We start from the raw sequence: 13,890 nt of genomic DNA, 5'->3' as shown, positions 1-13,890 counted from the left end.
AATTTCGTCCGGAACCATGCCATCATCAGAGCCCTCATCCACCTCCGAAATAAACTCAAGCTGGCGGAAAGAATGCGGAACAAAGCCATGCCTCGAAAGGCGTCAAGTGAATCGGCGTCGACGCTGAACGCGGCGCCGACAGCATTGATGGCACTGACACAGTCCTCGAGGCTGGGGCACCGAGCGTGTCCCTCGACAGCCTGGGCGCCGATGGCGTCGACGACTTCTTCGAAGGCGGGGCTTTGAAAGAGTCCGTCGACGACTTCGGCACCACCGGCGTCGGCGTCTTCCTTGAAGACACCACAGGTTCACACGGTATCGAGCGCGTCGAGGACCGGGACCTGGAACGGGCATGCCAAGAATGATTCCCCTTGTCCGAGCGGGAACTTTCCCGCGAATCGCGACGACCACCCGAGCCCGAAGGCGTACGAGCGGTGTCTCTCGACCGATCACGACTTACCCCACTCGGAGGCGCGGACAGACCAGTGCCCTGCGATTTGAGAATACCCAACATTTTCTTCCCGAAGGAAGCCCATTCCTCCGGCGTCGCGTGCTTGGTGGGGGTAAGCGACCCGCCGACGGGCGGAGTCCTCGGAAGTGGACAGGGAAGGCGACCGATGTCGGTGTTTCCGGGAGTGCCTCGAAGAGGCAGAGGAGTGACGGGACCGACTCCGGGACCGAGACCCACAGGACTTCTGATGACGAAGTGGAGAGTCGCCTCTCGAATCGTCCGTCGAAAGCCCCGCAGACCTCGACTTCCGTGGCTTAGGCACCTTACCTACCGATAACTTCTTACGCTCCCGCAAGGTTTTTGACGTGAGCGACTGGCAGTCGACACAGTCATCTGTGTCATGGGCCTCCCCGAGGCACCAGAGGCAGGTGTCGTGCGAGTCCGTAACCGACATCTTGGACCCACAGTCCTCGCACTTCTTAAAGCCCGGACGCGGTGTGGAAGACGAGGTAGACATCTTCATGAAGAAAGACTTCACAATACGAAACAGGTTCGAAGAACCGAGAAAGAACAGGCACTCCAAAGAGTTGAGGCGCACCAAGATCTCCGAAGCGACCACGGTCGCGGGAACTGAGGCTACGGGCGTCGTGCGTCCTACTTATAACATCCAGTGACTGCTGCCGTCGGAGGAGGTCTTCGAGGGCGGCATATCGACACAGGACGCAGACGCCGAAGATTTTCCGAAGCAGCACAGCTGTGGTGATTACTGTCATAGATATGGAATACGTCGGAGGACCCAATCCGATCAAAGTATAATTATATCCCCCAACCTGCTTACTTATTTCCACCACCTCTACATGAAAAGGTCTTCCTTTGCCCCCACTAACCAGGATGTGATTCATGACCTCCTCAGGGCTTACCCTTCATGTGCTCCAATCAACCCTCCATCCCCAAACATAGTGAAACCCCTAGCTTCTGGTGTTGCTCCATATCTCACTCCCCTCTTCAACTTCTCTCTTGATAGTGCCACTTTTCCATCATCCTATAAATCGGCTACTGTCATACCAACCCATAAGAAACCTTGCCTGGATTCTGACTGTCCAGTAAACTGTTGTCCTGTCTCTTCTACCTCACTATTCTAAAATCCTAGAGCGTGTAGATTTCAACTGAGTTCCTTGACATACACACACAACCTCTGGGATTTTCTTCAATCTGGCTCCCAACGCCTGCAATCTACTGAGTCAATTTTCATCAATGTCAACAACTACTTCTCTTCCGCTCGACGTGCTAACCATTCATCTATTCTTATTCTTCTCCACTTCTCTGCTGCCTTCAATGCCGTCAACCATTCTGACCTTCTCTCAACACTATCTCTTATAGGCATCAGGGACATGGCCCTTTGCTGGGTTTGCTTCATATCTCGCCCCCAGACACTTCCAGGTTGCCTGGGAACAGTCTTACCTCCCCACTCACCCGCTTGCAGTTGGTGTTCCCCAAGGCTTAATTCTGGATCAACTTCTCTTCAATCTCTATGGCTCTGCACCGTAATCTTCTCCTATGGCTTCTCCTATCCACTTTTCACAGATAACACTCAGATCTTCTAATTTCTCTCTTTATCGGATGAACTACAGTAAAACATTTCTGTCTCTCCGCCATCCAACACTGGATGGCATCTCACCCTCTCATGCTCCACTCCACTAAGAATGTAGTTCTCCAATTCCCATCCAAACATGCTATCTCTTCCTCTCCCCCTCTTCTATTCTTCTGTCCAGACAACCTTCTCTACTCTGCTTCGGTTTGCAATCTTGGTGATGTCTTTGACCCATCTCACAACTTGTTGCTCCTCATTGCCAAATCTGCCACTGCTGCCAAACTTAAAACATCAGAAAAATAAGATATAATCTTTCCTTCAACACTGCTAAGCACCTAATCTCCTCTTTAGTATTCTCCAGATCGGAATGCTGTGCCACTCTACTTTATGTCCTTCCCAACCTTGCTTTTTCACCTCTTGACAAAAGCCTCAACTTTGCTGTCCGTACACACTTCAACCTACCCTGCTACAACCCTACCTCCCCAGCTGTCATCAGTTAGGCTGTTATCTATGAGACAGAGGGCAAAGCATAAACTAATTCTCATCATCTTCAAAACTATACAAGGACTTGCCCAAAAACAACTATCGCCCCATCTCACGTCCTACTCTTCCCGCTCACTCTCTACGATCATCCTCGGCTCACCTGTGACACTTCTCATAAGCCCTATACTCCCTCTTGTTTCAACCCTCTTTCTCTTCACACTACTCCCATTCCCGTTATATTTAAATCTAAACTCCTAGCTCTCCTACTTTCTGAACAACCACTTGCATAGCATTCTATGCCACCACATCTTCATGTTCTTCTCTCCCCGCTACCTCTCTATGACAAACCCACAGCACTTTCTCACGCCTTCATTCTTAAAATTAGCACTTCCCCACGTCATGCTATACTATTCTTGTCCCTGGCTCATGTTTCAACCGCCCCTACATCGTCTGGTCTTGTGTAACCACATCTTCTCACCCACTGTTAAGGTCACTGGTCCTCAGCTGTAAATCAATGTTAAAACAAATGTTTTGTAAACATTTTGGTGCCAAAAATGCATTGTTTTCCCTGCAATTTTTATTAAATTAAATAAGGAAATCAATACTTTTTAAGGTCTTGTCTCTCACTGTATAGTTCAATGTTTTGGTAAGAATGTCTTGTGTCTCTGTAACGCTCACCTGGTATCCACGGGGGCGTCACCCAGTCTGGACTACTGCACTCTTGGACCTTTCCCCTTTGACCCTCGTGTGGCTGAAGACCAGGTCTGCAATACAGGAGTAAAACTTAGCTTAATTGTCTCTGGTGGCCCAGGACCCGCCTCCCTTTCAGGCCCTAGAACCCCCTTGGCGCTTTTCTCAACTTGCTTCTTGATTTGGTGCGCTCTCCGTCCTGCCTCTCCGAGCAGGGGTACGTTGGTTTAGTTGTCGCTGCCTAGTTACTTCACTGGGGCAATACTACGGGTCCAGGGCAGCTGCGACTCCATTTCTTCAGGTAAGTCTGTCTTGTGAATGCGTTTGTTTTTTTTTGCAATTGTCCCTTCTCTCCTTTCCTTAAATGGTAGGTGTGAATGCTGTTCTTGTTTTGTAATTGTTCCCTCCTCGCTCTTCCTTATATTGTAGGTGTGGATGCTGTTCTCATGATGTCGCGCAGGTTTGTGCACAAGATGGTAAGTTGGCACGAAGCGCGGCGCTATGTGCTTCTTTGTGCTAACCTTTTTGCCTTTCTGCAGGTAGCAATGCTGTCCGGGATGCGTGTGCCGAGCTGATGTAGAGCGGTAAGTAGAAAAGAGTGGACCGCTTGCTGGTACTCTGGATTCGGGCCCGGGCCTTCCACTCAATGCAGGTAAGATATGTTTTCAGAATGTCCAAGTAAACGCTTACTAAGTTGCTTTTCTCTGTCATTTCCTTTCTAGAGTAGCGGCTTTCTGATGGACGAGATCCGCAGAGATGTTGCCTGTTCAGGATCCTCGAGCGGAATTCTGAGGCTGCTCCCAGGAGGTAAGCAAACTCTAATGTCGTCTCCTTTTGTTCTCGCAGGTCATCAGGGCCAGCGTGTGGATAAAGATGCTAGCTGACCGTGGTGAAAGTCACGCTGCCACAGGCAGGGCAACGCGAAGCGTGTGCTGCAGTCTGGGCGTGGCTTATATAGCCTGCAGGTATCCCTGGGCCTGCCACACCCAAAACGCTAGACCGCATGGTTCAGTTCAGGAACTGAGCCATGTGGAAGCTTCCATGTTGTCGCGCAATTCCCTATGGGCCCAGATTACTGCCTTATCATATGAGCCTGGCGCCAAAGGCCCCAGGACTGACTCCAAGTGAGTCTGGGAGCAAATGTTAAGGCCCCCGAGGCCTTGATGGGGGTACTAGATGCAGCCCATCTGGTTAGGTAGTCCGGCCAGGGGCTGTGGTCGCGACAGTCTCTCGTGTTGTCTAATACAACAGTCTATGATTTTACCAACAAAATGATGAGTCCTTTACCCCGGAGTACGGTGCTTTTCAATCGTTCCTGGATTTGTGTGGCCTTTGTCCCTTCTTAGGGCAGTTTGGCTTCCTCCTTGCCGACAGTTTTCTGGTTGCTCACCTGCAGCGGGGTATGAAATTTCTTGGGGCCATTTGGCCTTAACACGGTTCTCCGATTATTCTCTCTGCCATGGGGTATGGTATCTCTCACTGCTTCTTGGGGTCATTTGCCGGGTCTTTCTGCCTTGCTCCCAGGAACTGCCACATACCTACTATGTTGCAACGACATTCCCTCAAGGAAGAGGGCTCTTTGGCTGTAGTCTGGCCACGGGCCTGTCTCTTCCTGTTCTCCCACCTTGGTCCCTCATGTCACGCTACTCTTTGGCCCTCCTCACAGGTTCGATGGTGCAGCATGCTGTTGGCATTGGTTCCTCTCCTCTGGTTTGGACATTGCTGCTCAATTCACTCGGTCAAGCCCGACTGGCGTCAGACCGGGCTGGAGCCAGCAGCACTTTGCAGGTTCTTCGGTTTCCCCTTCACCAGGCGTCTTCTGCGTTGGTCTGCTGCTTGATTTCACCCTACAGGAGGACATACCCGCTTGAGCTTGCTCCACTGGACTTCCTCTTTCCACTTCTCTCCCTCTGGTGTTGCTCTTCAGTCGTTTTTAAAGTTCAAGCTGAAACCTGATTGGTTATTCCCTCTGCGTTTCTCTAAAGGATTGTCGGATACAGGGGTCAGAAACCATGCCAGCCATTTCCTAAGGATCATAGGCACAACCGCAGGGCTCAATCCCAATATTGTAAACACAAGGGACTTTCCACTAGAGGGAGTATGAATAAAATACCCCTTCTATGGATTACCTGTTCACCAACAGGGAGTCGCCCCCTGTGGTATCCCTCTTGCACTAACCCCTAGGGGGTGTTAAGCCTAGTGGGCTCACATCCCTAGTGTCAAAGAGGGCTGCTCTCCCTTGGGTAGAAGGAGCAAACTCCCCGGATTCGTTACACAGGCTAGACCCCCAGGTTCAGCCCTCTCCACTAATTCCCTGACTCCCCCAGCTGTAAGTGTAGCCATAGAGCCCATTCTGGAAACAGAGGTCAACAAAGGGCCAGACGAAGGATGTGTGTCCAATGAGAAGCAAAAAGCCAAGGGAAGAAAAAATGTAGGATCATACGAGGAATTCAATGGAAACAGCAGGAAATCAGGAACGTGAGGCATGGAGTCTGGCAACAATCATGAGTGACGTGGGAGTGTCTAAGCAACTTCAACTCAGCACCACCTGAATGTACCATGTAACATGGAATGTTCAAGGATTTAGCATAGTGCCCTGTGGGTCATGTCGCAATACTGTCAAACAATGAAAGTGGCATACATTTTGCATGTAAATATTTACAGGGATTTCTATAGCACAAACAAAGCTGCAAGCAACCAACTCTGTACACGAGACAGTAGCGGGTACATAGACAGGGAGGTAACGTTGGGGGAAGGGTAATCTCATTTAGGGGAGGGGTACATTGGGAGTGTTGGTGGCGAGTGGTTAACGTTCAGTACAGTGGCCTATTAATGGTAGAGTACGCTATTCTTTTTCCTGAGGTGTAGGAAGGAGGGATCCGGCTTCATCTAGCTTGGAAGTTCCTTTCATATTTCTTGTGTTGTGATTCGAGTTTACCATTTATTTTATGTTATCCCCTTCTTAGCACTCACGATGCAGCAAAGTACTTAGAAGGAGGTGAGGTGTTGGCCACCTTGGGAAGTGTTAACAGACATTTTGTTAAAAAGGAAGAGTGCTTTACTGAGTACCTGTTTTGCTAGTGCATCAAGAGCCAGAGACACCCACTTTCTAGATGTAAAGTGTCTAAGGTGCTCTACCTCTTTCTGCAGCTCTCAGCCCAATTAAAGTGTCCATCTTTTTCAGGCATGAACCATGGGAATAGGTTGTAAACCCATGTAGAGTTCTGCGATTCCTCCTGCTGCCATTGACCGCAACTGCTCTGGCCTTCACCTGCTTGATTACAGGTCACATAAGAACATTTTTAGAATTATCAGAAGTGCTGAAGACGTTTTAAGCTTTCTTTAAGTGCCTGGATATTAATTAATCTTTTATAACGAGCTTAATGCCTGAGACCAGTCTCTAAGCCAGAACCGGGATTCGAACCAGTGTTGCTCTGCCTTATCTTGCTTCCAAGACATACACACTGCTACTGAGGTATACTCCTGATCCGATATAGATTTGAAACCTCTTCTATGCAGGTTTTTCTTTTCTATTTTTGGTACACATTTTTCTTAGTGTTGCATTTTGTTACTTCTCCCAATGAAATTCTGACTGGGGCTTGTATTTTAAATGAATTCTACATCTAGTTACAGGTGTCCAGAAGGGGTCACCATCCACTCTAATCCACTAGGAATAAAGTCTATCCTTAAGGCTCCAGCTCCAAACGCCAGCAACTCGTAATACAGTCCTGTAAGACCGTAGCCTTTGAGATCAAGGCCTGTGTGGATAACTTGGTTTAGTAGTGCTGCGTGTTACTTTAGTTCAGAGAGCCACACCACTGGGCGGCTATTTGTCAATCCACTAATCGCATGTGTGTGCGTTATGCATAAGCGGGGTCTCACCTGGATCGAACATATTCATTAGTAGCTGGTCTGGAAGAGTGGCACCGAGCATCTGTTCTTTTCTGTTGGAGCCTGGGAAATGGCTGCGGGTAAAAAGAGGCCAGTCCTCTTGTTCGCAAACCACTACACTATGGAAAATTAAACACATACATATCAAACAAAAAAATACCTGTCTGCATCAGACAGCACAGTCAAGGAGCACACAATTTGCATTAACATGAATATGGTGGGATTAGGAAGTCAACAGCTGTCCTGCTAATAAAACTGGAATTCATGCGTGTGGCTACGAAAGCAATGTGCATTAATGGTGAATAATGCATGTAAATTGCTGCACCCTCGTGTAATGGGCCAATGAGCAAGTGAACATTGCACACCCATTTGCCCAGTATAGCAGTAAGAGTGTGCCCACATCAATTTATACGGTGGGACCAAATTCTGAACAGCAATTCCACCTGTGTGCATGTTTTGAGGACATGCAGAGGGGACTACATTCACACTGCGCAGGGGGAACAGGTGCACAAAAGAGAATCTACCAGTCAACTTGTCTGTGCTAGCAGAGATCCACTGCTGTGGACCTGTGCAGCCAGAGTGTGGGAAGTGGGCTGTTGGTGGTGTGCTTTCCATATTTACAAGTGGACCGGGGATGCACCTCCATGTGTGCTCTCCACTACGCCGGGTATCCCCCAGAGAGAAACCAGGCGCAAGGGAATGCGAAATGCAGCTAAAGCTCTTTTTAGACCCTTGCACGCACTGTACGGCCCAAAATAGAAATGCACCTGATGCAGTGCATTTTGCTTCCACATATCCACCTCTAAATTGAGGGGGAAAAGTGAAAAACGTGTCGGTTTAAGGCCCGAGTGTGGGTGTGGTCACAGCACCCAAGTGGAGGAAGGGTGCATCCATCCCCTTCAATCACTCCAGACTTAAAGTGACCTCTGCTGATGGAGAAACGCTACAGATACTTATGAATTGGGACCTGAGGGCTTATTGTGCTGTTGACAACAATGCTTAGCGATTTCAATTCTTTTAATAATGGAAAATTCACGAGAAGAAAAATAAACAGGACAAGAAGGCATAGTTCTAGCAATAATTTCCTCATCCCATTAAAAGTGTAACTAAGTCAACTAGAATCGTCTTCAGGCAACACACATGTACAATTGTAATGTGTACCAAGTGCACTGTTCATGGTTTTTAAGCAATTCCTTACGCACACCACTACAATGTTAAAGTAACAGCATGTTTAGAACGAACATGCCAGATTTGGTGGCCCTGCATAACTAATGAACATCTGCAAAGCTGTCACCACAGGTGTAAGCTATGATTTGGCACCGAGAACCCCCTTGATTGAATGAGATCTGCGGTTTCTATGGGTATTTACTCACCTTCTTTTCAATCAACGGCAGCTTTAGGAGCTTGGACACTCTCTTTCAAATTCCAGGCACTGATCAAACATAATCTGAGAGCCTCCACTTCTGTGGATTACTTCATTACCAAAATGACATCAAAGGGCTCAGGACACGAGAGAGCTTCTCCTGGTCAATTTCAGAAAAGAAACCTCATACCCATCCACTGTGGACGTAGCACTGAAACATGCATCATTGCCCTGTGCCCCCATTGCCCACGGCAATCCACACTCTTGCAGGTCTATGAGACAGACTATTTCCTGAAACAAAACACGTAGTTTCAATTCTGGATAAGATAGACTTTGCAGAAAGCTACTTTAAAAGTATTCAGCCAGAGAGACAACAGGCTTTTTGCGATGGGCACATAGCCGAACAAAGCTATTGGACAGGCAAGACATCCACCAACTCTGGCTGTGTAAATCATGGAAGGATGGCAGTCCATGGTACAACGGGATCCTGCCAAGAATACACCATTAGGAAAACAAGGTCCTGGAGCACAAAATCCCCTCTAAACTTACCTGAACGTCACGGTGGATGTCGGAGGAGACCTGCAACGTCCTTCTACCTTCTGCCGTCTGTGAACCTCATACACACCTGTATCGTGGTTATGAAGAGGTCATACGTGGCATGAATTTATTCATTGCACAGCCTGGTTTCTGCAGCCATCCTGTGGATGCGAAATCTTTAAGCTGCTCTGGATCTCCTAGACTAGGTCACCAGGCTAGACAGGCAATCTGAAGCTCAGCAGGAAGCCTGCGTTTCATATGAAACAGCACCATGTTGCTGTCCCCATCCCTGCAGCCCTTAGATCGGAAGGCACATGAGGCAAGAGAGGATTGAAATCCAGTTTTATCCCCTTGAAGTAGGAGCAACATGGACCATCCCCAAATGAATTACCTTGCACAGTGCCTCCTCTCTGGGGATCACTGGGTGGGTTCTCTGCTCCCATTATACCACGTTCACCATTAGGCACTGGCAATTCCGTCAATTTTATAACCTTAGTTTTCCATCAAACATTTTGGCACTGGGGTTTCTACAATAATGGAAAAGCTGCGCAAACAAACATCTATGATCAGTCGAGTTTGCGTACATTTGAAGGGATAAGTCTTAGGCACCACTGTCCATGTGTCAGTGCTTGAAGCATATTAGAAGAACCCAAAACACTGGGTGCTTTATCGGCCCTCCTCCAGACCACCCATACTTCCACAAAAAAAGAGGGTCCTCAGTCGACAAGATGAAATAGTCAGTATTTTGTATGTGATCGAATTTGGAGGCAAGGAGAACAGGACCATTTCTCAAAGTGAGGATCAAATGCATTCCAATGATAAGTACAGGGAAAAAAAAAATAACCTGCCTGCGATGTAAGCCCTTCTAATAGGCACTCCTTTCACACTTCTCCGGCCATTTCCCGCTTATTTATGCAGTATTTCTAAGCTTGGTGCTTGAAGCCCTATAACATTGTTGTAGTATATGGCATACATTACAGCATATATTTTTATGTACAGGATACATAAAGCGAGAACTTAGCTGTGAAGCACCAGAGCACTGGATATAGGGGGAACACCCAGGGGTTACAAGTAGGGTGCAGGTGTAGCAGAGGAGCTGGGATGGTTGGTGAGGGCAGAGGTATAACTCCAAAGGGGCAGAATAGGCTTATGTGCAGCGATTGCTAAGATTTTCTTTAAAGAGAAGGGTCTCAAGGTCCTTTCTGAAGTGTAGGATGGAGGGAGCCAGTCTTATCTGAGATGTTAACTTGTACCATAACCTAGCAGGAAAAGGCAGGTTTTCTGTGTTTTCCCCTCTTGCAGTTCTTTGTTTCCAGCCCGTCAAGGTTGTGGCTTCTGGTGGTGCACTGACCTATGGAGATGTTGAGCTTCTTGGCCAAGTAGAATAGTGTTTTGGTTGTACGTGATACAGGCAAACTTGAAAATTATGCATGCTTGAAGGGGTAGCCAGTGCAGCTACTTGAGCATGGGGGTGATGTGGTCAAGTTTTCCCTGTCCTAAGATGACGCATGCTGAAGAGTCCTGGATGGCTTCAGAAGGGCCAAAGTGACAACTGGGACACCTGTGCATAGGGCAGTGCCAGCCTCCAGGTGGTAGATAATCATGACACTGACAACTGTTCTGAAACTCAGGGCAGGGATGAAAAGCTTGCCTATGCAGAGGCGTGCAAGCTGGCAACATTCTGCTTGGGTCTTCTTGGCGATGTGCGTTTTGAATGAGAGGTCACAGTATATAGTAAACCGAGAAATGTTGTACTGATTGTGAGTTGGGGCGTGAATTGATAGAGCTTCATGTCTATCAGTCAATTCAGAACTTGGGCATGCTTGGTGGGGTTTCCTAGGATAATTAATTTGGTCTTTGAAGGGTTGTGCTTCAGGTAAGCACTTGACTCTCGAGTATGTGGATGACGTGAAGCAATTTATCTGTGTGTCTCATCTGCACACTGGCAACACCTGATGTTGGTGAGGAACTCCATAAGGGGTGCCATGCCGAGGTTGAAGATGACAGGGGACATCATTTTCTTGCAGAGTAATAAGTAAAGGGGCACTTAGTCAATATATAACCACCGGTAAAACTCCAGATTGGTATTGCACTAGGAAACATTGCATGATAAGCAGTGGGAATATATTCCAGAGTTGTTCCAAATGACATCTGATGGACAACAAATGCAAAGCGGTATAGGAGGTCACTCAAAACCCAGAAGTGAAATGCACCTCTGTTGATATCACTTATTTGTATAGACAAACTGGGGAAAAACATGGGGTGCTGCCAGCCCTCTCCCTCCATTACTCCACCCCCCAGGAACCCCTGCATACATAAGACCTCCACTACTTGGTACACACAGTAACTCATCCGCAGCAAGCATGCCATTTGCAGAAAGAAAAAGCTCTGGAGAAATTCACACCAACTAAAGATCCTAAATCACCCTGTGAACCGTCCGATTAGCACGCAGGAAACTAATCACCAGAGCCAAAGCAGACTATTGTGCAACGACCATCATGGAAGCATCCAACAAGGGCATACAACACTGCCAGGATGTTATGCACTGCATCAATCTATTGCCAGACCCTGTAATATCACAATCCAATGCCATGAGCAACCTCTTCACCGACTCGATAGACAAGATGAGGCAACACGTTGCTAGCACTAAACGCACCACAGACACCAGCCCGCAACATATCAGGATGGACCAAACTCAGGACAATTGCTCCAGAAGACCTGGCAAACGCTCTTGCGGCCCTCAAACTCACAATCTACAAAGACGACATTCTCCCCATCCCCATTGTGATCCTCCAAGCTCAAAGGTGAAGCACTCATACCACTTCTCAACATCATTAACACATCCCTTTCCAGATACACAAACTGGGACAGATCATCCCCCTGCTGAAGAACCCCTTGCATGTCCCAGATGAACTGTCCAACTACGGCTTGTGAGAAACCTGAGGGTTTTCGCACTTCTGTACCCCTTGGATCCTCTGAAAGGCCATCGCTCTTGGATCCCGACCCTGGGGCTGGAGAAGCGAGGGAGGCTCACCTGGGTGTGGGGTCTTTGGGGATTGGAAGTGGGCAGCCCTTGGGCATGACATAGTATCCCTATTTCCCTAGTAACCTAACCAACCTAACCCTTCCGCCATCTTCATGGGCTGCTATAAGCCAGAGCCCCTATTTTCTCCACATTTGACACTTAACAGTACTGGGACAAAGGAGAGGCAACTCAGAGCAATGAAGATCACACCTTTTACCACTCTCTGGTACTGGGATGAAGAAGATGCCTGCCAAGAGCTGTAAAGGTCAGGCATGTCCCATTAATTGTGGTCAGGCTGGGCTGATTGGACATCCACATAAAATATATAAAAGGAGACCAGCCCAGAAATATGAGAGAGAGCAGGGAAACGTGAAGGAGCAACCACAACAGCAGGAAGGCCGATGCAGGTGTGGCGTGGAAACCGAGACTCTGAAGCCAAAAGAACACTAAGAAGGGAGCTGTGTGGAGAGGCTGTCACTTTCATATGCTTTCAATGCTTGGAGCATCAACACAGGGGTACTGAGGGACAGGAGTGGGACCCCTGTAGTGAAGAGAAGGAAGCCGAATGATCCATGCTGCTTGGAAGCCTTCACTCGAGAGTTTCAAAGCATTGAGAAACCCAGTGCACGAGCATTAGGTTGTTCGAGGAATACATTGTATCGGCATGGTCACGTGTTTGCTGAAACACGTTTTCGAAGGTCTCTGATCCAATCCATTGACAGACAACGAAATACTTTGAATTCTTTGCATCAGAGGGGTCGCGTGTGGGAAGAAACATGTTCTTGAAAGTCTCCAAGTGCACAACTCTTCGTTTGAAGTGAATTAAAGGACTAATACCCAGCATGTTGAATGGAAAGTGTGCTCTAAGCACAACCCGTGTCTTTTGAACACCGAACTACAATAAAGCCATAACCAATACAACCAACATCTATTGAATGCCAAACTGAGTGAAAACCTTGCTAACTGCTATATATTAAATTCAAAAGTGAATCAGTGCTTTGCATTCGAGAAAACACCATCAAATGCTGAATTCTATACAAAACTTTAAAAACAAGTGAAAGCAATATATGCTGCATTCAAAGTCAAATGTTGTGAAAACTACATATCACATTTAAAGCAAAATGAATTTATACTTTAAAGTTTATTACAACACAGCTGCAAATTCTATATGAAAGGCACAAGAGTAGCAAAGAACTTTAAAAGACAAAGGATATTTTGCTGCTGAAATTACGTTTTGGGGAAGGGAGCTCTGAGGCTTGAAGCATTGATGGCCTTGGAACTGGATTTCCCAAGGTTCTTTTGTGCTAGGAACTGTTTTATTTGGAACTTGGAAGGGAACCCCGAATATTAGTTAAAATGTGTGTCATCCTGAACTCAACAGAGGTAATTTTTAAACACTTTCTTTTGGAACTGCTTTATAATTGGGGAAGGGAGCTGAAAGGAAGCTGTGAGCTGGAAGAGGCGCAGAACATTATGTTGGACGCTATTTCTTTTGATTGATGCCATCCATACACATTGTATAGATTAGCTGTTAGGGCAAATATAGGTTTGGACACAGATTCTTCAGTTGAGCTCTTTGGCACAGACTTTTCCTTAGTTTTATTTAGGCAGGGAAATCCCACCTTAGCATAGGGCAGTTTAACCAGGTTACTCACCGTAGTGACCACCTTACTCCTAGTCCATAGTCCCCTTTCCTCCATACTTATGGGACATCTCTCCGTCCTGTGGGACGGGACCGGAGCACTTTGTAAAAAGCATCCAAAAAGTTTCCAAAAATGTGTCCTTCCTCTCTTTCTTGTGTGAGGCCTGGAACGCGGCCGTAACCCCGCCCACCTTGGCTCCACCCCACGCATCCCCCA

General features: G+C 47.4%; 1 protein-coding gene across 3 annotated transcripts in view; it reads right to left on the bottom strand.

The window, feature by feature from the left end:
- The window catches only part of LOC138570179 (thyroid hormone receptor beta), a 1,132,895-nt gene that overhangs the window by 462,850 nt on the left and 656,155 nt on the right, over window positions 1-13,890 (bottom strand). For 2 of the 3 annotated variants that reach the window (XM_069648855.1, XM_069648856.1), the window contains exon 4: window positions 7,098-7,225. The exons of the other annotated variant lie outside the window; for it this stretch is intronic. In XM_069648855.1, the coding sequence (XP_069504956.1) occupies window positions 7,098-7,149 (52 nt within the window). In that variant the 5' untranslated portion in view covers window positions 7,150-7,225. The remainder of the gene's footprint in view (window positions 1-7,097; window positions 7,226-13,890) is intronic. 3 annotated transcript variants of the gene reach the window in all.

Source organism: Ambystoma mexicanum, chromosome 2q (genome assembly GCF_040938575.1).
Source record: "Ambystoma mexicanum isolate Mex_15411 chromosome 2q, UKY_AmexF1_1, whole genome shotgun sequence".
In the NCBI taxonomy this organism is placed as follows: Eukaryota; Metazoa; Chordata; class Amphibia; order Caudata; family Ambystomatidae; genus Ambystoma; species Ambystoma mexicanum.
Note: the sequence above shows the minus strand (reverse complement) of the source record. Positions and strands in the feature narration are given on the sequence as shown.